Raw genomic sequence first — 25,631 nt, forward strand, 5'->3', positions numbered from 1 at the left:
AACTACTTACCCTTTCTTGGTGTGAATCAATGGACTGTAATTAAAGCACACAAAATTATACTAAAGCACAGACACATATAAGGCTTCTTGCATAATATCAAAGCCCTTTTCAAAGGAAATTAATTCCAAGATTTGTAAATGTTCGTGTAAGTCTTTAAAATACTTTTGAAAGAAAAATAAAGTTAGTGATTTTGAGCTTGATAGCATTTTCTTCCAAATCAATGCAATTAACAGGAAAGTAATTTTATTAAGTCTTTGAAGTGCAGGAAGTCTTTAATTGATACATGCATGCATATCAAAGACACAACTACTGTAAAAAAAAAAATACATCAGAGAAAAACAGATGTCATTAACTATTCGCGTAGGGAAGAACATTACACATGTAATAACAAGAGACCCACAGGCCTTAACGGTCACCCGAGTACTAGTGAAAATGTATCACTACTACCAAGGGCTATGAAATCTAGAATAAATTTCCTGTTCTGAATATCTAAGCTAATTCTAATGTTCAGCAACAGTATGAAACAAGATGTGTTCTTAAAACTTCACTGCCCTCAATAGTGCATACACTGATGAAAGGCTTTACATAATATAATAGCAAGCCAATTTTGGTCTAAAGGATTATAGGAATTTTTTTTTTGCAGTTTATGGGACGAATATGGGGATTTTTACAGCAGATGTACACAAATAAATAGGGTTTTTATCAAACAATTTGAATAAAAGTTGATTGTTTCTGCATAAATATCTGGCAAGCATAGTATTTTACTGGAGAATAATATCAAACATAAACAAAGACAAAATCCTTTCAGATGTGGACAGTTTTCCACCCAATAGACAGTTCTTATACAATCATCATAGTTATTCTCTTCATAACAATTTCATTAAATATCAATCTAGCATATCAGTTTTTGCATGGATTTTTGGGGGGTTTCTTCTCTTTTTTATCACTTTTGAAAATAGGACTTTCATTTTTTGGATATATAGGGTTTTATAGGGATTTTAATGACTTAAGGGAAAATATAGGAACCTTCAAGTTTATAGGAAAATATAGGAATAAATAGGGACTTGACACCCTGTAATAGGTGTATTAACATTAAAACATCAAAAGATACGACTAATTTGGGCCCAATCCTATAGAGTCAAATCCATGTGTTGTGAAATTCACCATGTTTGTACATCCTTTTCTGCTATATTCCTAAGTATGCATTTAGATTTTATACAGTATCATCAAACTTACACAATAAATACTATTCACTAAGTTTGGCCTCACCCTGGGGTCAGAATCCCTACTCTGGGGATCGATCATCAAATTTACAATTTTGGTAAAAGACAACCTACTCTTTCTAAATATCCATTTAGTTTCAATTTAGTATCAATAACACTGAAAAAACAATGTTATTTAATTGTTTTGCACAGAGACACTGTATAGTAAGTTTGGCCCCGCCCTGGAGTCAAACCACCAACTCCGAGGATCATGAAATTTACAATTTTGGTAGAGGACTCCCTGCCCTTCATCACTATGCATTTAGTTTTTCATAAACATGTGCAATTCAAGAGAAGAAGACTTTTGAAAATTGGTTAATTTTCGACAGTTTTTGCCCCACCCCTAAGGCCCCCGGGGTGCAGGAATCCTAAAATTTACAATTGATGTTCCCCTTGTTCCAAAGATGCTTCATACCAAATCTGAAAAGAATTGGAATGATAGTTATCAAGAAGAAGTTAAATATGTCTATTGTTTACACATTTAATAACTGCATGACCATTTTGGCCCTACCCTAATACCAAAATCCCTACCCCTGGGATCATCAAATTTATAATTTTGGTAAAGGACTATTTGCTCCTTCTAAATATCCATTTAGTTTCAATGTAGTATCAATAGTACTAAAGAAGATGTTAAATAAGTGTTTTATACATAAACACTATATAGTAAGTTTGGCCCCACCCTGGGATCAGAACCCCTACCCTGGGGATCATGACATTGACAATTTTGGTAGAGGTCTTCCTGCTCTACATTGTTGTGCATTTAGTTTTTCTTACACATGTCCGGTTCTTGAGAAGAAGATTTTTGAAAATTGGTTAATTTAGGGCAGTTTTTGCCCCACCCCTAAGGCCCCCGGGGTGCAAGAATCCTGAAATTCACAATTTAAGTCCCCCTTCTTCCAAAGATGTTTCATACCAATTTTGAAAAGAATTGGAATAATAGTTATCAAGAAGAAGTTAAAAATGTCTATTGTTTACACATTTATTAACTGACACCAAAACCACTACCCCTGGGATCATCAAATTTACAATTTTGGTAAAGGAATACCTGTTCTTTCTAAATATCTATTTAGTTTCAATATAGTACATGTATCAACAGCACCAAAGAAGATGTTATTTAAGTGTTTTACACATAAACATTAAATACCAAGTTTGGCCCCGCCCTGGGGTCAGAACCCCTACCCCGGGGATCATGAAATTTACAATTCTCCTCTACATCATCATGCATTTAGTTTTTCTTTCACATGTGTGGTTGTTGAGAAGATTTTTAAAAATTGGTCAATTTTGGGCAGTTTTTGCCCCGCCCCTAGGGACCCAGGGGTGTTGGAGTCCTGAAATTTATCATTTATGTCCCTCTTGTCCGAAAGATGCTTCATACCAAATTTGAAAAGAATTGCCTTGGTAGTTATCAAGAAGAAATTAAAAATGTTCAATTGTTAACGCACGACGCATGTCGAACGACGACGGACAACAACCAATTGCAATAGGTCACCTGAGTAAACTCAGATGACCTAATAAAGGTATACAGGTCTAATTACCTGAATAAAAGGTGTAATGGTATATTATGATGAGGAATATAGAAAAATAGGAGGGAAACAGCTTCTAAGAAACAATGCATTGTCGAAGTGCTTTAGTAAGGATGGTGGAGGGTAAAGAAAGCAGTGTTAATCAGCTTTATGTAGAGAAGTATTAGTGGTGCATACAATTTTTGTGTTACATGTACATTAATAATTCAAGTATAGAAATTGAACGAAAATTTCACTGAAGAATCTATGGAGCGCCAAATTAACATAAACTCAAACAATTGTAAATATATTCAATTATTTGAAGATATCATCAATTCAATTATTGCTCTCTTTAATTGAATTAATGCGCGCATTAAATCAATTATTGCTCTCATCAAATGAATTAATGCGCGCTTCAATTCAATTATTGCTCTCATCAATTGAATTAATGCGCGCATCAATTGAATTAATGAGAGCAATAATTGATTTAATGCGCGCATTAATTCAATTATTGCTCTCTTCAATTCAATTGATGAGAGCATCAATTGAATTAATGAGAGCAATAATAGATTTGATGCGCGCATTAATTCAATTATTGCTCTTTTCAATTCAATTGATGAGAGCATCAATTTCGTAGAAATATTGCTCGCAATAATTAATTTAGAGCTCTGTATAAATAATTTGATGATCTCTTTAATTCAATTGAAGATATCTTTAATTATTTACAATGCTTTTGTATAAGGAATTAATGCGCGCATCAATTCTTTTAAAGAGAGCAACAATTCAATTAAAGAGATCATTAAATTCAATTGTAGATATGTTGAATTGAAGATATCTTTAATTATATAGTTGCTCTCTCTAAAAGAATTATTGCTCTCTTCAAATGAATTAAAGATATCATTAATTCAATTGAAGAGAGCAATAATTGAATTAATGCGCACATTAAATCAATTATTGCTCTCATCAAATGAATTAATGCATGCATTATATCAATTATTGCTCTCTTCAATTGAATTGTAGCACGCATCAATTCAATTGTTGATATCATTAATTCATTTGAAGAGATCATTAATTCAATGAAAGCGCGCATCAATTCAGCTGAAGAATTAATGATATTATCAATTCAATTAATGCGCGCAATAATTAAGAATTGAAGATATCATTAATTATTTGAAGAGATCTTTAATTAATTTGTTGCGCGCATCAAATGAATTGATGATATCTTCAAATATTTGAGTTTATGTTAATTTGGCGCTCCATAAGAATCAGACTGTGTACATTTACTTTAATGAGCATTTTAACAGTATACATACTCCATGAATTGATAAGGAATAAGGCTTCATATTCTGAATCGACTACCAGATGATTATATACTGTAGATTTCTAAATACACAAGATTTGTCTCAAAAGTTCGTAGACAGCACAAAACTCTAAAGTTATTCAGCGAAATATTAATAAACTATTACATTTTCTTCCTTATTCTTTTGTAGAATGATATATGATTAACATTTCAGTGGTGTACCTAGTTTATTTCTCAAGAAAAACAATTCATACTACTATAGTGCTAGGTAGAGTGGCGCAATATGAGACGTCAAAAATTTACAGCCACAATATTCTTATCAATTCTTCACGTCATATGAAAGAATCCAAACTTTTTATTGCGTAAAATCCTTGTCTTTTGTTTTAAATGCATTGTTGTACTATTACTTTATAAATTGCAACAGCATTTTCCTTTATAGCTCTAAAACTGAAAGTTATGTGTGGAGCACCTTTCCTATATTCTTTCTCGGAATATTCACCATTATTCTCAGCACATTTCCTATGCCGATCCGTGCGCTTTTCATACATGTTATTGAACTATATACGCGATTTGGCAATTTTTTAAGGCGTGCTATCTTCCAGTTTATTCAACAGTCGGACGATTTCGTACCAGAGGTGGGATCAGGTGCCTAGGAGGAGTATAGGCAGTCGACCAGTCACACCCACCGTGAGCCCTATATCTTGATCAAGTAAATGGAGTCAAAATCAGTGTGCCAAGAACGGCCTGACAATCAGCGTGAAACATGTCATACAGCATTTGACCCAATGATAGGTTGTATTGGCAAACTAGATCGTTATAATGACCATAGAATTTGCGAAATGCTAATTCATGTATAAAATTCTTGACAAGAATGAATAAGAGGTACTGTGAGCAATGCTCACTAAAAATACCCCCCGCTTACCCCAATCTCCCAAAGGGAGATGGTAATAGGTAAAACTTCAGTATTATGATCCAAAAGGTATCTAGGAACACAGCATCTCCATGTGATGAAAAAAGCCGTTAAAGAATTTAAATGGAAACCATATTGCTACTTCGATGTCCAGTGTGCTTGACCTTTGACCTTTTGACCCCAAAATCAATAGGCAACATCTTCATCCCATGGGTAGTCCATATGTATGATATGGTGACTGTAGGTGGAAAGGATAACGCTTTAGAGCCCGGAAACCATATTGCTACTTCGATGTCCAGTGCACTTGACCTTAAATGACCTTTTGACCCCAAAATCAATAGGGAACATCTTCATCCCATGGGTAGTCCATATATATGATATGGTGACGGTAAGTGGAAAGGATAACGCTTTAGAGCCCGGGAACCATATTGCTACTTCGATGTCCAGTGCGCTTGACCTTTGACCTTTTGACCCCAAAATCGATAGGGAACATCTTCATTCCATGGGTAGTCCATATATATGATATGGTGATGGTAGGTGGAAAGGATAATGCTTTAGAGCCCGGAAACCATTGCATCTACAGACGGACGGAGGGACAGACAGACGGACAACCCGATTCCAGTATACCCCCCCCCCCCCCAACTTGTTGCGGGGGGTATAATAATTGAGTTTATCATATTATGCGTCGTTATCAAGCACATAGAATCAAGGGGAGGGGACAAGAGTGTCTGTCCCCCACCTTTGATAACAATATCCATTTTTTGTTATTTTGTTTGTTTTTTTATGTTTCCGCCACACTCAAAATTTTTTCAGTTATCTGGTGGCGCCCAGTTTTTGTTGGTGGAAGAGAGAACCCAGATACAATGTACCTAGGAAGAGACCACCAACCTTCCGAAAGTAAACTGGGAAACTTTCTCACTTACTGGCGCGAGCGGGATTCGAACCCGCACCGACAGAGGTGAGAGGCCGTTATTTTGTAATGCAAATAAATTATATATTGGGTGACCCCTCCCCCCACTTGACCCCAGCTTGAAAGTTCTGATATAATAGTAGATATTATGAGGCACTCATAGTAGAGGACTCTAACCACCCCATCCCACCCCCAACGGTGGAAGAAAATGAAGTGATGGGGAAAATTATTGAGGCAGTCAAAGTAAAAGACTCTTTTAACCCTTCACCCCACATTCGGACTTTGAACATCGGATAAAACATCTTGGTTTGTTTGGGGTTTTTTGTTTTATTTTATTGCTGTTTTCGTTCATCTTTTTTAATTATTATTTTGAATGGCAAGAAATTTTGAAGAATCCAATTTTCCATTTTTTTCTTCCTGTTGTAAACCTCCCCCTCCCCCCCCCCCCCCCCCCTCCTCCCCGAAAAATGACGATACATGTCTGGTTATTACATGTACATTTTGCTTTTCAACACATGCATGCATACTAATTGTATGGTGTAGAATTGCACCCTTTACCAAGTTTTCCTTCATTTACACAGTGTAAGGAATGGTAAACCAAAATCAAAAAACAAAATGCATAAAGGCCAAGATAGTTTTAAGCATAGAAACTTCATTCACGAATGCATAAATACATGTATTCAGAAAAATCGCATGCATGCATTGCAGGACTATAGCATATGTGTGTTTTAACGTGTCTGTAACATGCCATAATGATTATTTTCATTTCGTAGATCTGGCGCAATGGATATATTCTGAAAATTAGACATACCGCTGTACGTCGAAATTTCAAATTCAAATGTATTCGATAAGATGTTAGTATTCATAAATCAGTAAAATTTGTGTTGAGGTTTTATTTGATATGATACAGTGTCAATCTACTGTATAATGCATTAGTAGGATAAGCAAAAGGCAAGAGTATAAACATTTTCTAGTATCGATATCTATCACGAAAAAACATTATATAATCTATATCCAGATTCATATGCCGATTTAGATATTAATGAAAACAAAGCTGCATGCATAGTTTGGGTGAGGGGGTTCTAATGAGTCTGATGAAATTAAAAGAAGGAACCCCACATCTGCATTCAAACTAGATGTACTTCAAAATGAATTCAATTCTGCTCTGACTGAAAGCATGATTCAAAATTCGGAACGAATCTTGCATACAAAATAATTAATAGGAGGGGAACACATAAATTCGAGCTCCTTTGGAATTTAATGAAATGCAGATATGCTCCTTTCTTTCAACACGAATTGATATGTTGTTTCAGGCACATATACAGGGGGTTGGGGTGGGCAGGTCTGCTCTCCCCACTTTTTTGACAATTTACTTTTTTCCGTTATTCTAACATACAAAGTCAGTATTTTCTACATGCACAGTTTAAACTAATATTTTTTTAAAATTTGTTATTAATTCAATTATAAACATCAACTCCTGTAAGTTTTTAATATATTGTCAATAACAAATTTTTAAATAGCTGGAATGTTTTAATACTTGTAAGCTTACCATTATATCAGTGATCAATTTTCTTTCCTTCTGTGAAATGATATACTGTACATGGAAGCATCAAAGTAGGTCTCTCTCTCTCTCTCTCTCTCTCTCTCTCTCTCTCTCTCTCTCTCTCTCTCTCTCCTGTTCAATGAATGAATATGGACATACAGAGACCGTAAATAATTATGTGGTTCCCAAAGAGACAATAAAACTATATTTTCGTTTATACATTTCCTTTTATATGTGTCTTTGTGTAATCAACTGTTTATTATGGATTGCAAATGTAATACCCGCATTTTCAAACAGATGTATATTTTCGATCATTATTCCCTTATTTGTATATCCAAGTTTGTATATTTTGAATTGAGCACGCAATATATCCAACCAGAAGCTCAGTGTATATGATTAGATTCCCGATTTCTATAAACTGTAAAACTTCGACCAGACAAGCATTCAATACAAGAAAAATTTTTCGACTCCGACATCTCCCCTGATTGAAGACACCCTGTTTGGCACGGGTGAAGTGTGTTGCAGTCTGTATAATGGAATGACAACGTGTTGTAAAGTTCTAACGAGATACAAATGGAGTTTATCATTTTGTTTCGTGGATTTATTAGAATATAGATAATCTAATATTTTCGGTAAGTGCACATCTCCGATACCTGTTGAATAGACGTCCGTATATAATACGGGGGTTTTTTTTGGCGAATATGCCACAGATTATGCATATGGCATGGACCTGTATTTTGCAAGAATTGATATAAATAATATATTTTATACTCTTTGCTTATTCCATTCTATCAGTATGTAATTGGCAAATGATTTCTCTGCATTTATTTCATAAGAAACTGAAAATACTTGCATGCACTTGCAAGTATGCAAGAACAGGTTTTTAGCATTTTTTTCTAAATTATCTAAACTTTCGGAATGTTGCATTGGTATACAATTTTGAGCAAAGCATAATGTTTTAAAATGTGATTTTATTTGTTTCGCATTCTCTATATATTACTATCGGAGATGTGCACTGGTCGAGTCCACCTAGAAAAATCACTCAAGTGTGACATTCACATTTGGGGTATATACGGGTAGAGAAAATTAGGCTACCTGAGAGAAATATGGCGGATAAGATGAGAAAGGTGTACGTATTTATTAATTCATGTCAGCTTTAATGCTGTGGTTTGAATTTAATGCTTAAATTTTATAGTGAAAGATTTGTTTGGTTTGTATTTAATTTTTAATAGACCATGGACTAGTAAAGGTAATGGGGGACCCCCCCTAGGGATTTTTGCAAACAAATATTTTTTGAAAGTACATAGTCCCTTGATTATAAATCAGATTGTTTGACATTCCTACGTTGGGGCGATTATGAGTTTTGGGGTGAAAAACATGATATTTGGGAAAATAATCGCCGAAAATTGGAAAAACTCTCCAGATCCGATATAATTGTGATGGACATTTGCAAACAAATATTTTGCGAACGTATATTACCCTTTCATTATATATCAAGTTGTTTGACATAAATATGTGGGGACATTTATGAGTTTTGGGGGCTAAAACATGATTTTTTACATATAAAATCGCCGAAAAATGGAGAACCTCTTATGATCCTATGTAGATAATATGGACCATTAAAAACAATTATTTTCTGAAAGTACATATAGTCCCTTGATTATAACTCAGGTTGTTTGACATTCCTACATTGGGGCGTTTATGAGTTTTGGGGCGAAGAACATGAAATTTGTAAGAATAATCACCGAAAACTGGAAAAATTGTCCAGATTGAATATAGCTGTTATTGACATTTGCAAACAAGTATTTTGTGAACGTAAATTACCCTTTGATTATATATCAAGTTATTTGATATCAATGCAAGGTATATTGGTGAATTTTGGAGTGTTGAAAATCTTCTGGCATTTTGTACATACAGTAAAACTTTGATATAGCGAATTTCTGCGGACAGTCTATAAAAATTTGCTATAAGCGTACTTCACTATACACCTATAGCGAATTCATAATTCAAATATAACGAATTTGTTATAAAACTGATTTGTTCTACATGTATATCATTTGTATAAGAAAGCAGCAATCGATGTACTTGCGTTTGTATTGTCTCCAAGAGAAATTAAGCCTATGTATTTTTGAGAAGAAATATTTTTATACAAGAACTATACACACTGATTTATATATGATAAATTTTCTTGATGGATTATTAAGTCATGCAAGAACATGTCGAAAGAAAAATGTCAACAAAATTATGTACAATACATACAAACAGTTTATTGCAGTTGTCATTTACTTGTTGCTTTACACAAATAAAGGAGTGTACCATCAAATAAATGCAATCAAACTTCAAATTTAATTAACGAGAATAGTAAACAATACCGATAATACATTTGCTAAACGTATGTATAAGTATTATTTTGCATTAACAACCTCTTTTGAAAAATACAAACAGAAATTTCATTATAATTGTGGGTCCTTTATGGCAATGGAAAGCGATTGTTACAAATCACAAGGAGAAAAAAGATTCGTTATAAAAGGTGATTTTATGTTCATTTTTAATTCAAGGGGAGTAGAAATTTACTTCATTATATCCGTAAATTCGCTATTCGTTATAGACGCAGATTTTTATATAGAATATATAAAGAATTTGCCGGGGAAATCGATTTCACTTCGCTATAGCCGTAATTTCGCTATATCCGTGTTCGCTATATTCGAGTTTTACTGTATATACATGTAACTACATGGATTTATCAAAGGTAAGTAACACAAAAAATATTCACATGTCATCATTGAACAATTCATCTTCCAAGCTATTGCACATATCAATATCATCTTCATTGTCCTGTTCAGGTTCAGATGAATTGCTTATTATGTCTATGAGTTCAAGAGGAAGAATCGGCCCTCTTGTCCATTCAAACTGGATTTGACCCGTGTCTTCATCTCGTTTCCAGCCATTTCCTACAGCAGAGGGAGTGTCTGGGAATGCTTCATGAGCAGTATTCCAAATGAGGGCTTGATAATTGGCTCTTAAAACATGCATGTGAAGAGTATTTCTACATGGAGGAAGCAAGCTCAGATCTATTCCATCATAGTTTGAGAGCACACATTCTGATTTTGACTGGAATCTTTCAGTAAATAAATCATACCACAACTTGTTAATGTCTGTATAATTTGGTTTCCCATACATTGCACAAACATATTTTTCTAGAGCTGTGTGTAAATCACTGGAAACAGATGCCGATTTTCCGAAGGTAGAGAATTAAGACTTCGTTAAATTCTGAACATTTCTTCAGAACTTTTAGGGGTCCTGCTTTCCCGCGCCTCACAAATGCACTTGTTGTATTGCATCCACTGAAAGCATGGAAAGCTGGCAGTACAGGACATATATCTTGATTTAAGGCTATGATGTCTTTCACGTTAAGGAGTCTTCTTTTATTTCCATTTCTCGTATCAAAATATACGTCCTGTTGTATGCTTCCTGAGTGATGCAAAAGAAGAACTAAAACATCAGTATCAGGGGATCGCACCAATGATTGTTGAATTATTGGTATTTGAGGCTATATGGTGCAAGTGCAAGATTATCCTTGTGTCTGCCTCTTCTTGTAAAGATTCCAATTCAGGAACAGGCGTAACACAAACAGTAGCTGCATCGGCACTTGTCAAAGATGACAGTCTTTTCCACATACGAAGACAAGCTGCCTATGATGTAGTTTTACTGCGTATTTATCTTGTTGCCATTCTGTGAATAGCAGATTAATCAGCTGTGTTTTGTTTGAGTCATTTGACATAAAGGACTTCGAGTCCCGTGGTGTTTTTGTCTTGGGTCCAGAAACAAGGAAAGTCTTTGAATTTCCCCGACGAACTATTTCTATGGACTTGATCGAATCTGGGTAATATGAGTCTGTTACAAAGTCAACACAAATAGTTTTTGGAAGTCTTGCAAAGACTGATTCAGTGAGACCTTCAAAAGTGTCCGGTACCGAGACGAAACTCTGAAGAAGGGCGTTGCCATCAACAATATAAGAAGCAGAATTGCAGGAAGGCATTGTGCTTGGATCAATATCAGCTTCAAGAGGGTGAAGAAGTTTGGCCTTGTCCGTTTTCATTGGAAATCCATCGAAAGTAGCCAGTGACCATGGAACCGGTCCGAGAGGATATGATAGTGTTAATTGAATGTCTAAATTGTGTTTGATCGAAAGGAGAATTAACTGCCCAAATACATTTTGCTCAGCTTTGACTTGTAGCAATCTGTTTGATGTGCTTTTCACTCGTTTGACGAGTCCAGATGACCCAAATGTTTTTAAATTCATTCTCTTTAGAGGTGAATGAAAGTCAATGGTTTTCTCGACCAAACGATTACGAATAAATCATTACGGGCATTTTCACCTTTTTGTATAGCATGGAGAAGATCATCCCGCACTGCTTTATGAGCAGGAACACCAGACGATAAACAATACAGTTCTTCTTTATTGTCAACTATAAAAGGGTTCTGAAAAGAACAAAATGCCTGAACAACCTTGCCAACATCTTCCTCGCTACTTTTGATCTGGGAAGGTCTCATCTCCTTATGAATGGCATCCTCCTCTACAAAAATGTCTGCCATAGACATAATGGCTTCGGCATATTGTGCCCTTGACTGTCGGGTGATACACCATCTGTAGTAAGCTGCATAGTTTCTGCTAAATCCTATGATTCCACCATGTGATTTAGTATGTCTATTGATTGTCTGCTCGATCGTGATGTCAACCATATTCCTAGAATTTGGAATGTTTGACCGAGAAACACTGAATCCATTTCGTTGAAGTAGCTGCTTTGCCCCTGGGTGTGTTTCTGATAAATTGAGCAACGTGATAAGATAAACGGTCGTATATCTGGCATAGTTCATATGATCATAAGCGAAAAACCACGAGCATATGCTATATAGAGTTGACACATGAAGTTCAAGGTCATTTTCCTTTGTTGCTCTGATACAGTTAAGAATCAACCAAACCATATCCATGTATGATAACCAAAATTGTGCAGTTGCGCCATATACTCCCTCTTTAACCGCTTTCTTGAACTTCACGTATGAGCCAAAGAGGTTAGCACATTTCTCGTTTTCCAACACGCTCTGTAGGTTTTCATGAGAAGGTGTATCTGTCAATGACTGAATCCGCTCCATTGCATTTTCGCTTAGAGCGTGATCGCCATTTGATTTCTCGAATAAGTCCACGAGAAGTCTCTCCAACGCTTCTAGTACTAGTTTATGAACTCTCAATGCCCTGTTATAATGTTTTCCGGACATTACCTTAGTAATAGAACCACTTGCACATATTCCAGACTCAATAAATATGTGTGCAAGTCTACTCTCGTTCATTCTTTTCCCAATCGTTCCTAATGCAGAGCATAATATATGGAAGACTCCTTGACGAACAATGACATCGCTGTATTTCTCTGGATTTTGCCAAGTTATTGCATACGCCTCTTTTGCAACTGCCAAGTGACACGTAATGATAACTACGTTCTGTCCAGCTAGCTTTGTCGCTTCTTGTGATAACTGAATAACCTGCTGAAGAGTGGTATTTTCTGTAATAGGGCAATTCATTGGAACCATATAATCAACAGTTGAACAAAATACTTCTCCATCAGGTGCTGTTGTAGATAACCATCCTGCCCAAGGCGGTATGGTTAGTTCACCAGAATGCTTCCTACAGTATGCCCAAAAGAAATGAGACATGTCTCCTTTACCATTGGTGGTCTGCAGAGGGGTCACACAAGTGGTATTGACAGCTGGTGATGTTTTAGCCTTCACGAAACAAGGGGCTAGCTCTTCCGATTTTACTGAAACTGTTCTAGATTTATTCCTCTCCAGCACGATTTGTCTAGAGGACCTTTGGTTATCTTCATCATGCACACATACCTCCTGTATAACAATACCATGGGCAGTGTGAGTCGTTCCAGCTCCTGAGGGTGTTTCCTCATTGAGATCAAAATTGTCCCAAGCAAAATGAATCACTGAGTTATTTGAAAGAGATATGTTTGCAGGCAGAATTGATCCAGAATTTGTAATCACGTTGCAAATAGCAGTTTCAAGCTCCAGCGTCTGGGAGTAATTTCTACAGTGACCTAATCTGTTTAATAGTGTAATTAACTCTGCACTTCCGGTAAGATGACGTACAGTCATTGCAAGAGTGAGATGCTTAGGTAACATCCATTTGCCATTCGTAACTGAGGCACATATGTCCTGGGAGCACGATTTGACGAACCTTTTTGCCCTTGAAGAAAGAGAAGAGGGGTTGTTTGATACGACTTGAGAGAAAAACGTAATAAGTAGATTTGGAAGATCATTATTCTCTGTATTTAGAGATGATGGAGGGGTGGCCATAGTAGGTTCTTGGAAGTTTTGTGGCAGTCGAAAATCTGCCTTCTGATTATCATAGCAGATTCTTTGACTTGTCGTTTGGCTGAAAGGGCTAACGTGAATGCAGATTCAATTGCTTGTCCAGTAGCAACACGTGTAGAATAAACGAGTTCGCCTTTTGGAGTTTTCCAAAATTTGATTTTACAACCAAATTTTCTCTCAAACTTTGATTTCAGTTTGCAAGTTTTGTAATCATTGTTATATGAGTTGGGATAATTGCTTTGCATAAATGACAAATATCTCTCCCTGAGCATTGTCATACTCTCAACCATGTAATTCTGCATGATATTCACCTCTATATATTCGGATCAAATGCCTTTCCGTGATGCTCAAGACTCACCTGATCTTTAGTTTTGGACTTGTTTCGGTCATCGGACCTAGTGTAGGTTTTTCTACAGATTGGATGGTACATCGCCTCTCTGGCAACCAAATCAATATCTCGAACTGTACTTATTATGTCATGGTCCCTTTTATTCTCTGCAGATTTTTTTAAGGCTCTTCTGCTGTTTTTGTGACACACTTTACCAGTTTCTGTTTTTCTCCTTTGTACTTTAGAGTTTCTTTATCACAGAACAAACACTTATCGGATGGGAAAAGTGCTGATAGTGAACACTGGTTGAGAGAACGTCTCTTGCTTTTAGAAATTGGCTGTTCACTCGACTCAGCGCGACTTTCCTCAATACTCAATTTTCGCTTCAAGTAACTAATATTTGTAAATTGTTGATAACACCAGCGATGGAAGCCATGCAAATCGTCATCTAAAGTTTCTGGTAAACAATCTATGTCTTTATTATTCTTGGGACTCTGCTTTCTAATCTCTGCCACTTCCAAGATTTTTTGGAAACTTTGCTCCGTAAAAGATTTTATGTCATTATCCTTTACATTCTGTTCATAATGTATGATACACCTTTTTTCTTAATTTTGATGGGAGCTTAAAACAGATTTCTTTCCGGGCTCAAGATTTAAAGGTTTTTTTCTAAGTGACATCTTTCAAAGTCACAAGAAAATTGAAAAGTTGTACAATTGAATTGTATGTATGACGATATATCTAGTTTATCTATCTTACAAATGCAGAATATAATTCATTAAACTACATAATTGATAAATTAGTTCATTGTTTTCTCTACAGCTGAATCATTATTTAATAATATTTCCCCGTTTTTTTGCACGTATGCTGCAAAAATAGTCTATGCGCTTTATTTTTGTCGAATATATATATTAATGGTCTTCCATACATTAAATATACATAGAGAGTGATATTCTACGTTGAAAGTTATATAACTTACTTACCGGCTAACTAAAGATTGTGAATTAGGCCTATACAAAGTAATATTGCCTAGAAATGACCATTTACCATGTGTTATACGCTTTATTCAATACCAGAATAGCCCTTAGCAAATTGTGCACCGTCTGCCTTACAAAGTTAAATGCGGTAACAGTAATGGTCACATCAAATTTGCAAAAAAAATCAGAAATTCTAGTCGTCATATCTTGAAAACGCCCCAACATAAAATTGTCAAACAATCGTCGTTTACCTTCATTTTTAATACACTTTCAAAAAATCATAGTGTAGAAAAATCCCTGGGGGGAGGAGGTAATGTGTTACTGGCCCATGGTCTATAACTTCTGAAACTGTCTATCTATACAGTATGCGTGTAAATATGTATAATATTATATGTGTTTTTGCATGCTTACCTTGTGATATTTTATTTTGTCTGTGATAGTGGTTTAAGAGCTCTGAAGAGCTCATGTTATTTGTTGCTATTTGTATACAGTGCCGACTTTAAATAAAATTAACTTACTTACTTAAAGGTAATGGAATGTTCAAGTTCTCAAGATTATATTTCGACTCAAAGTATATTGCATTTTATTCCTGACTTCCTGCATTTTTATCTATTTTCTCTTATTTCTAAATCATTTATTATTCTTCAAATAGTATTACAGTTATGCAACCTTAAAATTTATTAATCAAGTTCTTACAAACATATGTTTAAACTATAGTCTAGTCAATATACAAAATGACCTCAAGATAATTACTACAAAAGGTTTTATTTCTTTAAGTTATACTACAATACAGTCTTAACAACATATCAAAAATATAAAGAAATATAATTTGCGGAAGACGTTGAAAAGGGTGTCTTTAATGTGACCACGAACCGTAAAATTTGAATTTTCATTTATGCTACGATTCGTCCTCCATACACAGAAAATATGACATCATGATGACACAAGTCCATGAGACACACTGTAAAAGCATGGGTGGTCATTGTTAGTTGAGAAAGATATTATATAAACTGTAATGGAGATTATTTGATTCCTATATCTAAATAATCCTGTTTAATTGACAAGGATTTTACCGAGTTTTAACCCATAGTTTTAGCAGGTCTGTAAACCTATCTGCATGTCAACCGGCATGTAGCCCAATCACCTTGGGTTCGACCTTCAATACAGGGTTCAAAATTAACTCATGTCTGTAAGTCCGAGACTAGTAAAAAACGTGTTGGACTAGTGAACTCTCTATAGCACTAGTCCGTACGGACTAGTGAAAATCCGGAAATCAATCTTGAATTGGTAAAGATTTTTAGTAAGATTTGTCTGAGTCTCTTAGATGTTTGAACTTATGGTTGATTACCTGCATGGTCAAGTGTTTGCATGACTATGACAGCCTGATCTTCCAAACACATGGAGTGCGTTTGAGACCGCCGTTCTTCGAACGTGCACAAATTGTCAAATTCCTGCCGATTCCAAACGCCGAGTACACATCACGAGAACGTGTTCTAGGTGCAAGAATTGCAAGTAGTGTGGTCTGAGAACATGCACGTTTGTGCGCACATGTTCTCGTCATTCGTGACTCTTAACACAGTAGTTCATAACACTATAGCTCATGACTTGGTCAATCGAGTGAATTTTTTTGACTTTATTGATAAAATTTCGAACTCCTGTGACTCTAAGATCTGAGCACCAAAACAACAGGAACGTCGATCTCGAACGCACTTATGGACCTTTATAAAAGGATTAACTCGGAGGTTAATATTGTATGCTTCTGAAGATCTTGAATGCGAAATAAAATATAGTGGTCACATTTTCTTCTGTAGGTGTCAGAAATTGAATTGTTTGCAACTGTGATGTGTTTGATTTGATTAAATACTATTGAATAAAATGAAGAACATTTTATGATATACTGGACGGACTAGTGAAATGCTTTGCTGACTAGTGAACATCAACAGTGACTAGTCCATACGGACTAGTGCTTGAAAAAGTTAATTTCAAACCCTGCAATATATGCGCAACTTCCGCTTCATTTTGTAGACCGACCTGAACTTATACAGACAGCATTCATTCAGACAGCAGCCACATCTATTTACATCAACGATGCTCCCGGTCTTCAGGCCAATTACTAGATGCTCGAAAGCAGACGGAATAGCAAATTTTGCATCCCCAGCCAGGGGGAAGGGCCGACCCCGTCGTGGAAGACACCCCATACAGCCTGACACGGAGCCCTCACGGCCACGAGGGCAGGATGTTATAACAATGCCATCCGCTGTTGCCACTGCAGCGGTACCAGGACCAGAAGCCCCGGTCCAACCTCTTCTGGGCACAACTAATGAAATAGATTCGCTGGATATGGCAGGTGAGTGTGACAATAGTTGGTTAATTCCACCGGTAGACGTTACGCAGACATATAGCCATTTTTCAGGCCCCAATTTCACTGTCCCAGAATACAACCCACCCACATTGTCAAGCGTTTTCGACCCAGTCCGTTCACACATCCCACCCAAAATAAAACAACAAATCTGGGATAGCAAATACATCGATCTTACGTTGTTGTTAAAATCTGGTCAAGAACTGGACCATCAACTTGAATCTCAGGGCCAAATTCTTATTACCGTATTTTGCCGAATATAATACGCAGTGGTGTTTAATACACACCCCCCACTTTGAGCCTAAAAGTTGGTGAAAAAACGCACTTCGGGTGTATAATACGCAGCAAAAATTTCGACCAAGCGGTAATCTTTATTTTATACTTGGTGTTAATTTTCACTTCATATTTTTGCAGAAATAATGAATTCTAAACAACGAACAATAATTTGAAAACTTTTTGAGATGAGGTCTACATCGCGGTAATCTTCAATGAGAATCTTCAGGGAAATATCAACCCGGACAAGCCTGTTCATTTCAGCAAAGCACGAGATTTTGTAGCATTAAAGTCTTAACTGACTTGATATTTCCTTTGTTGAAACTTCAAATCAATCAAATAGCCGATGTTATAAAAATAAAATTAAACAATTAAACTATCGCTTATTTTACTGTAATCAACACACCATGGTAGGTACAAAGATGCAAATTATCAACTCCTCGTTAACTACGATGACTATTAAAATGTGTGAAAAAAAATTTTGTTAGGTATTTCTTTACCCGGAGGGGGTATCTAATAAAAGCAGTGTACACAACAATGGCTTCGTAAAACACACGCTTTTACGCAAGAATAGTTATTTAAAAGATTCAAATAAGTATTTCATTAAAAATTAGGCCTATTCATAAAACTTACAGTAAACAAACTTTTAGCAAGTGACAAAATTATTTTCCAACAATTTTAGCACGTGTCAAGGCATTATTATGTACACATGCTTTCAATAATGGCGGCATGCGATGTAATGAATAGTCAGATCCAATGCAATTTGATTGGCTGTTTGTTTCATGATAATTGAATTATTTAGATATTGTAAGTACATATATCACATTTTCTGCAATTTTACGTTTCTGTAGTAATTTTCTTGAGGTCGAATTTTCTAGTTAATAAATAGGTGAACGTGAAAAGGCGTACAGTATCCGAAGCCTTGGTCTTTGAGTGAAATATTACACTACTTAATCACCGAGTTTCATCTGGAAAAAAAGGTCAAAAACCTATTGAGGTATATAATACGCACCCCTTTCTGGCACAAAAATATTCTCTAAAAAAAGTGCGTATTATATTCGGCAAAATACGGTAAGAATGGCACAATGTGCTTTGTTAAACCCAAAGTCAGCTCCTCTTTATCAATCACCGACTGGTCTTCTGCTTTTCTCATCTTCACGAGTGTAATGCTCGAAAAATATACAACCCACACTCAAGAGCTTCTTAAGTACATGCGTGACATTCAGATGGCCGCGAGGTGGTCAAAATATGACCAACAGTACCGACTGCGCAAACAATCCGACCCCCAATCATCATGGGGGTTCATCAATTTTGAACTATGGCTACTTTACATCAATACCCCCTACCAAACACAAGCCATTAAGTCAAACCTAGCACAGAACAATTCACCATCCACACCCCAGCCAGTCAGCAACATTCACACATCACCATCCACACCCCCGCCAGTCAACAACATTCACACATCACCATCCACACCCCCGCCAGTCAGCAACATTCACACTGCATCAAACTACAAAATGTCACTCTAGACCGACAGGCATCCCAAATTACATTAACAATATCGCATTCAAAACCCTCAAGCTTGTCAAAAAACCTCCCTGATCATTAAGAAACAACCACACACGTCAGCATGCCCAGTTAAAAACATACAAAGTTTCTTGGCACTCCACTGCATATCTCAGAAAATCATTGTTTCCTTAATCACCACAACTATGCCCCCCCCCCTTTTTCTGTCATCCCCCCCCCCCTTTATGTTGGTAGTGGAGGAACATCATATCGATGTCTGTGGCAGGTCTAGGGGGGTATAATTGAGTAAAGTGGTCGTTCGATCTGGCCCGTTATTTCACCCCCTCTGTCATACAAAAACGGAGGGCAGAAAGTGACAATGTATATTAGGGAAAAAACCCTAAGTTAAAAATTTAAAGTCGATTGGGGCTACTCAGGACATCACTACAGTCCTGGTATCCCTCTCTCCCTCTTGGCAATGAAGGGGAGACCTCATTTGGAGTACCAGGGGGAGGACTGGTACACTTCACCAGGGAGGCAATCTTATGAAACAGGGTAAGCAGATCGGGCGGGCACTTTCGGTCCCAGAGTAAGTTTGCAGGCTGGGATGCCGGCTCTCGTGCCCACATGAGGCCACCGGTTTGCCCTCATACTTCGGTTGGTACTCCGGATACCCCTCTGGACCTGCAATATTTGTATCGTTCGTAACAATGTGGCCATAACGCCAATTCACCTTTAAGTTTCACATGAATGTTAATCCGTATCTTGTATATACTTGTGGAATTTCTTGCAATAAATGGTAAACTCAAATCTGACTTTTCCTTGAGAGTTCAGGCAGGCAGGAGGCATCATGCCATGTATATGTTTGTGGCACCACCATGTGGTGGTGCCACCCGAATACTTCCGATTGTTCAATTACTAATCATTTATGTCACATAAGTACATCAAAATGGGGTTCTTGGGTCTCAATGTTTATTTGATGCCAGACTTAAGTATTTAAAACATAAATTTGGGCCAAGTATAGGGAGGACTAGTTAAATTTGCATATCAAAACAATCGTTCATTGCCCGATTCCAGATATTTACCAGCAGAAATACATTAGGTCCATAATCTTAAAGGCATAGGGTCTAAGATATTGGTAAAATTTTGCATGTTCCAAAAAGGTGGTGAAATTAAAGATCACAACTAGAAAATCACAAAAAGTTCTTCAGAATGTTTACAAACACATTGGATAGGATAGTAATTACAAAATAATTCTCATTTGCCTAAACTGGTACCCTGTTGACTCCGCATCTTTTATGTTTGTTTGTAGCCACCAATCAGCGGGGTACCAGTTTAATATATTGTCCTCCAGACAAACATTTTATAAAAGACTGAAATGTCAAAATGACTTCAATTTCACAGCACTGCAGCTATAGATAACTCATAATTAATACTACAAATTTGTATTTTGGAGTTCTTCTTGCAAAATATTGTGATGTCATTTTTTAGATAAAAGATAGACCCTAGGTCTTTAAATCAAAAATTTTAAAGTAGATGTCCAAAATTAAATTGTCTTATTGAGGTGGCAATCACCTTCATACGCTTGGAAAAATAATTTATGGTGAGCCGTGACATTTTTATGCATTTTACACGCATATAAGGTAAAACAACAAATTTCAAGGCAATTTTTAAAATCCGGTTTCGATTTACAATTTTTTTAGCCAAAAACTTAAGATTTCTTGTATATCAAAGGATAAAACAATTTTTCTAAATAATATTCAACAATTCACCATATAATTTAAAAAATCAAAGCACAGAATCAAACAAGCATTCTGAGAGTATTGCATGGCAATACAAGTCCCCTACCGGTTGCAAAAATTACTGTACCACAACGATATTTAAAGTTCATTATGTAGGTTATGGTAAAAGGGAAAATTGGGGAAACAGGATAGGAATGGTTGGGATTTAATTAACTACTATTCGAGTAGAGGCTAGACCAGGAAAAAAGACAAATTTATAATTAAGTTTAGGTCTTTAATCAAGTCAATAAACTGTTACATGTAGGTGATCATAAATAACTTAGCTATATTGTTGTATTACTATGCTAGAAATTTTAATGAGTGTAGTACTCTTATCTACAGAGATAAATAACTTGGATGTAAACTAACAATTCATGCTATTTTTCTACGCCCAAGGGTCATAACTAAATGAAAAATCAGCGGACCAAGATGACATTTGAACTAGATCTGTAACTTGTTATGGCAAAGCAATGTACTAAATATCAAATGAACGCAAGTACAACCAAAAAAGGTTCGGAAAACTGATAATTCATGCTATTTTTCTAAGTCCAAGGGCCATAACTTAATGAAAAATCAATGGAACAAGACGAAATTTGAACTTGATCTGTAACTTGTTATGGCAAAGCAATGTACCAAATGTCAAATGAATATCTGCAAGCACAACCAAAAAAAAGTCCAAAAAACTGATAATCTATGCTACTTTTCTAAGTCCAAGGGCCGTAAATATGTGAAAAATCAACGTACCGGGGCCAACGCCAACACGGTTATCAGCTGTGTTGGTTGAGTTATGATCGGGCTCGGAATACGGGCATTCATTCGCCCGCTTGGCGCCATATTGTTAGTTTGTTTATTGCCTGTGTTCGGGGAAATAAAGAGTATTTCAGTGACACGTTTGTTGTGGACTCTCTCCAACCGTGGCGTGGTGGCAGCGACTTCGACCCTACGTCTCCGGAAGTAAACAACGAGGATCCTCGTGTAAGTAGTTCTACACGCACCCGACAACGTGTTTACCTGGCACAAGTATGGCAAACACACAGAGCACCCAAACAATGGTGTCTTTCCAAAACTGAATCTGTAAATTCCTTCGAGAATTGGAAGCAAAACTTACTATACTCATTATCCCTTGATCCAAACTTTGCTGCATTTTTATCTCATGACGCACAATGGGCCAAAAAATCGAAAGCTAACCCGAATCGGGATTTTGTAAATGATGATGACCCGATTCCAGAGAACCAAAGCCGGACAGCACAGCAAAAGTCAGCCACTCTAGACCTTATGATTGGCCAGATCGCCAATTACTGTCCTGTAATATCCCGCAATGTAATAGTGAAGAACTCGACTTCTTTGGAGCAAATATGGCACTTTGGTTTTCAGTCATCCGGCGCCCATTTCCTCGATTTTAATGATATCACTTTGCGCCAAGATGAGCGTCCTCAGGATCTCTATCAGAGACTTCTAGCCTTCCTTGATGACAACCTGCTCAAAAGAGAAGGTAGTATCACACACCATGGCGTGAACATCGACGAAGATGAGGAAATGTCGCCCACAGTTGAGAACCTCATCGTTCTGACCTGGCTTCGCTTAATAAACCCCTCACTGCCTCAACTTGTCAAGCAGCGCTATGGCACAGAGCTTAGGGTGCGTACATTGGCATCAATAAAGCCTGAAATATCTCAGGCTCTCCCCTCACTTCTTGAGGAAATTCGCAACAACGAGGATGCCAGATCATTCCACACATTCACTCAACCTCATAAGGATATTCGTATTTCACATAGTCAGAGACCACCGATGAAATCACAAAACCGTTCCTGCCCATTATGTAAACAAGCGAAGCGCACCAGTACTCATTTCCTCAGCGAGTGCCGTTTTCTACCAGACAGTGACCGAAGATACATGGCAAAAGCGAGACAAATCCTTGGCATCCTTGATGCAGATCAATACACTGACTCTGACATTGATAACCTTGATGAGGAGTCCCATGTTGAGCCTACTGTTAGTTTAGTTAGCAACCGTGTGTCTGTTCGACAGTCACCGTACCTAGATGTTTTCTTTCAACACACTCATGTTCGTCTCACAATTGACTCTGGAGCTACAGAGAACATGATAAGAGCATCAACTGTGACTAACTTGAATGGAAAAGTCAGCCCCACCAACCAATCAGCTCATCAAGCCGATGGCTCTTCACCATTAAAGGTTGTGGGTGAAACAAAGTTGTGCTTCTCCAGAGATTCCCACTCATTTTTCTTTGAAGGACTAGTGATCGAGAATCTAGACGTTGATGTTCTTGTGGGTATTCCTTTTATGGAGGCAAACGACATAGCTGTTCGACCATCCAAACGTCAAGTACTGATTGGAAATGACACTATTTACACTTATGGATCAGTTACCACTGCTAACAGAACTGCCCTAAACAGCACCAAAGCACATGTTCTTCGTACAGTGGCCTCTACAACCGTGTGGCCAGGGGACTATCTAGAGGTAGACATTCCTGAGTCTGTACTTCAGCGTGATAGTCTACTTGCCGTTGAACCTCACCTTCCAGGATCCCTTGTTACCCCTTCCATTTTACACAGTGTTGGGAACAAGATTCGCATTGAGAATACTAGCAGTGATCCTGTAACAGTTCGCAAGCATGATCACCTCTGTGATGTCCGGCAGGTTTATGTTCCATCAACAGAGCCAGTGCCCATCATGTCGACAGATACCTACGCTAGTTCTGAGAGCAACTCCAGACATTTAACACCATACTCATCACTAGTCACAGTAGATCCTGATGGCGTTCTTCCCTCAGAGACTGTTCAAGCCTTTAAGGATATTCTTGCAGAGAATGACTTGGTTTTTAGCCCTGTCTCAGATGGTTATAATGGATACGCTGGATCCTTAAGGCTGAGGTAAACATTGGACCTGTCATGCCCCCACAGAGAAAGGGTCGACTGCCGCAATATTCTCGTAATCAACTCGAATTACTTCAGACCTAATTTAATGAACTTGAAGCCATGGGCGTATTTAAGAAACCCGAAGAGCTGGGGATCACAGTTAAGTACTTAAAACCCCTCATTTCTTGTTAAGAAAGGATCTGGTGGATTCCGACTTGTGACTGCCTTCTCTGAGGTAGCCCGTTAATGCAAGCCGCAACCCTCTTTGATGCCAAATGTTGATTCTATTCTGCGGAAAATTGGCCAATGGAAGTACCTTGCTATGACAGACCTTACCAAAGCGTTCTATCAAATCCCTCTTGCCAGAGGCTCCATGAAATACTGTGGAGTTGTTACACCATTCCGAGGCGTCCGTGTCTACACCCGCTCAGTTATGGGAATGCCTGGATCTGAGACAGCTCTAGAAGTTTTTTGGGTGACCTGCTTGAAGAGGGTATAGTTGTCAAGCTAGCAGATGATCTTTCTTGTGGAGCAGACATGCCAGACCAGCTCCTTAAGAATTTTCCCAGGGTTCTTACAGCCTTGAACAAATGCAACCTCAAATTAGCAGCCTCAAAGACAGTTATAGCACCCCTCAGAACAACAATCTTGGGATGGATTTGGCAACAAGGAACCCTTAGTGCTAGCCCGCATCGCACAGCCACTCTAGCATCCTGTGAAATGCCTTCCAAGGTAAAAGCCATGCGTAGCTTTCTGGGTGCCTATAAAGTATTGTCTCGAGTAATACCAGGCTGCTCTTCATTGCTATAGCCCCATTGGAGGAGTGTATTGCAGGCTTAGACTCCAAAGACACCATTTCGTGGTCTGATGATATGATCCATGCTTTTCACCTAGCCCAACAAGCCCTGAAGGCTACCAAAACCATTCACATACCACATCCAAAGGACACTCTTTGGATAGTAACAGACGGTGCTTTGCGCAAGCCTGGCATTGGTGCCACTCTGTACATCTCACGAGGTGACAACAAGCTACTTCTTGCCGGATTTTTCAGTGCCAAACTGCGGAAGTGCCAAGTATCATGGCTTCCATGTGAGGTAGAAGTGTTGTCAATTGGAACTGCTGTCAAACATTACAGCCCTTACATAGTTCAGTCATTAGGACCCTGTTGTGTTCTCACAGACAGTAAACCATGCATGTGTGATGGCGTATGACAAATTATGTCGTGGAGAGTTTTCTGCCAGTCCTCGTGTGTACACATTCTTGTCAACAGTTAGCAGGTACCAGGTTTCTGTTCGTCACGTTGCTGGGGCAGCCATCCTACCCTCGGACCACTCAAGTCGCAACGCCCCTGAGTGCATAGAACCTAACTGCCAAATCTGTTCCTTTGTCGCACAGTCTATGGACTCTGTTGTCCGCAGCACATCCGTATCAGACATTCTTAATGGTTCCACAAAGTTACCATTCACAATGAGATCTGCTTGGTTAGCAATACAACCAGAGTGCTCTGACCTGAGGAGGACTTGCTCCCACTTTCGCCAGGGTACACATCCTTCCCGTAAAGCAACCAACATCAAAGATATTAAACGTTATCTCAGTGTCGCTACTATAGCTTCTGACGGATTACTAGTAGTTAAGCGGAATGACCCATTTGTGCCATCTAAAGAGTTAATCATAATCCCTCGATCGGTACTCCATGGACTACGTACATCGATTCATTTACAGCTCGCCCAC

At 37.6% G+C, this 25,631-nt stretch overlaps 1 protein-coding gene across 2 annotated transcripts in view; it reads right to left on the reverse strand.

Annotated features, from left to right (window-relative positions):
- Window positions 1–25,631, reverse strand: part of LOC125682085 (transient receptor potential-gamma protein-like) — a 201,279-nt gene that overhangs the window by 126,795 nt on the left and 48,853 nt on the right. For both annotated transcript variants that reach the window (XR_008800026.1, XM_048922484.2), the window contains exon 3: window positions 11–34. Coding sequence is in view for 1 of the 2 variants with exons in the window: in XM_048922484.2 (XP_048778441.1) it covers window positions 11–34 (24 nt within the window). In the remaining variant the exon portion in view is untranslated. The remainder of the gene's footprint in view (window positions 1–10; window positions 35–25,631) is intronic.

Source organism: Ostrea edulis, chromosome 2 (assembly GCF_947568905.1).
Source record: "Ostrea edulis chromosome 2, xbOstEdul1.1, whole genome shotgun sequence".
NCBI classification, from domain to species: domain Eukaryota; kingdom Metazoa; phylum Mollusca; class Bivalvia; order Ostreida; family Ostreidae; genus Ostrea; species Ostrea edulis.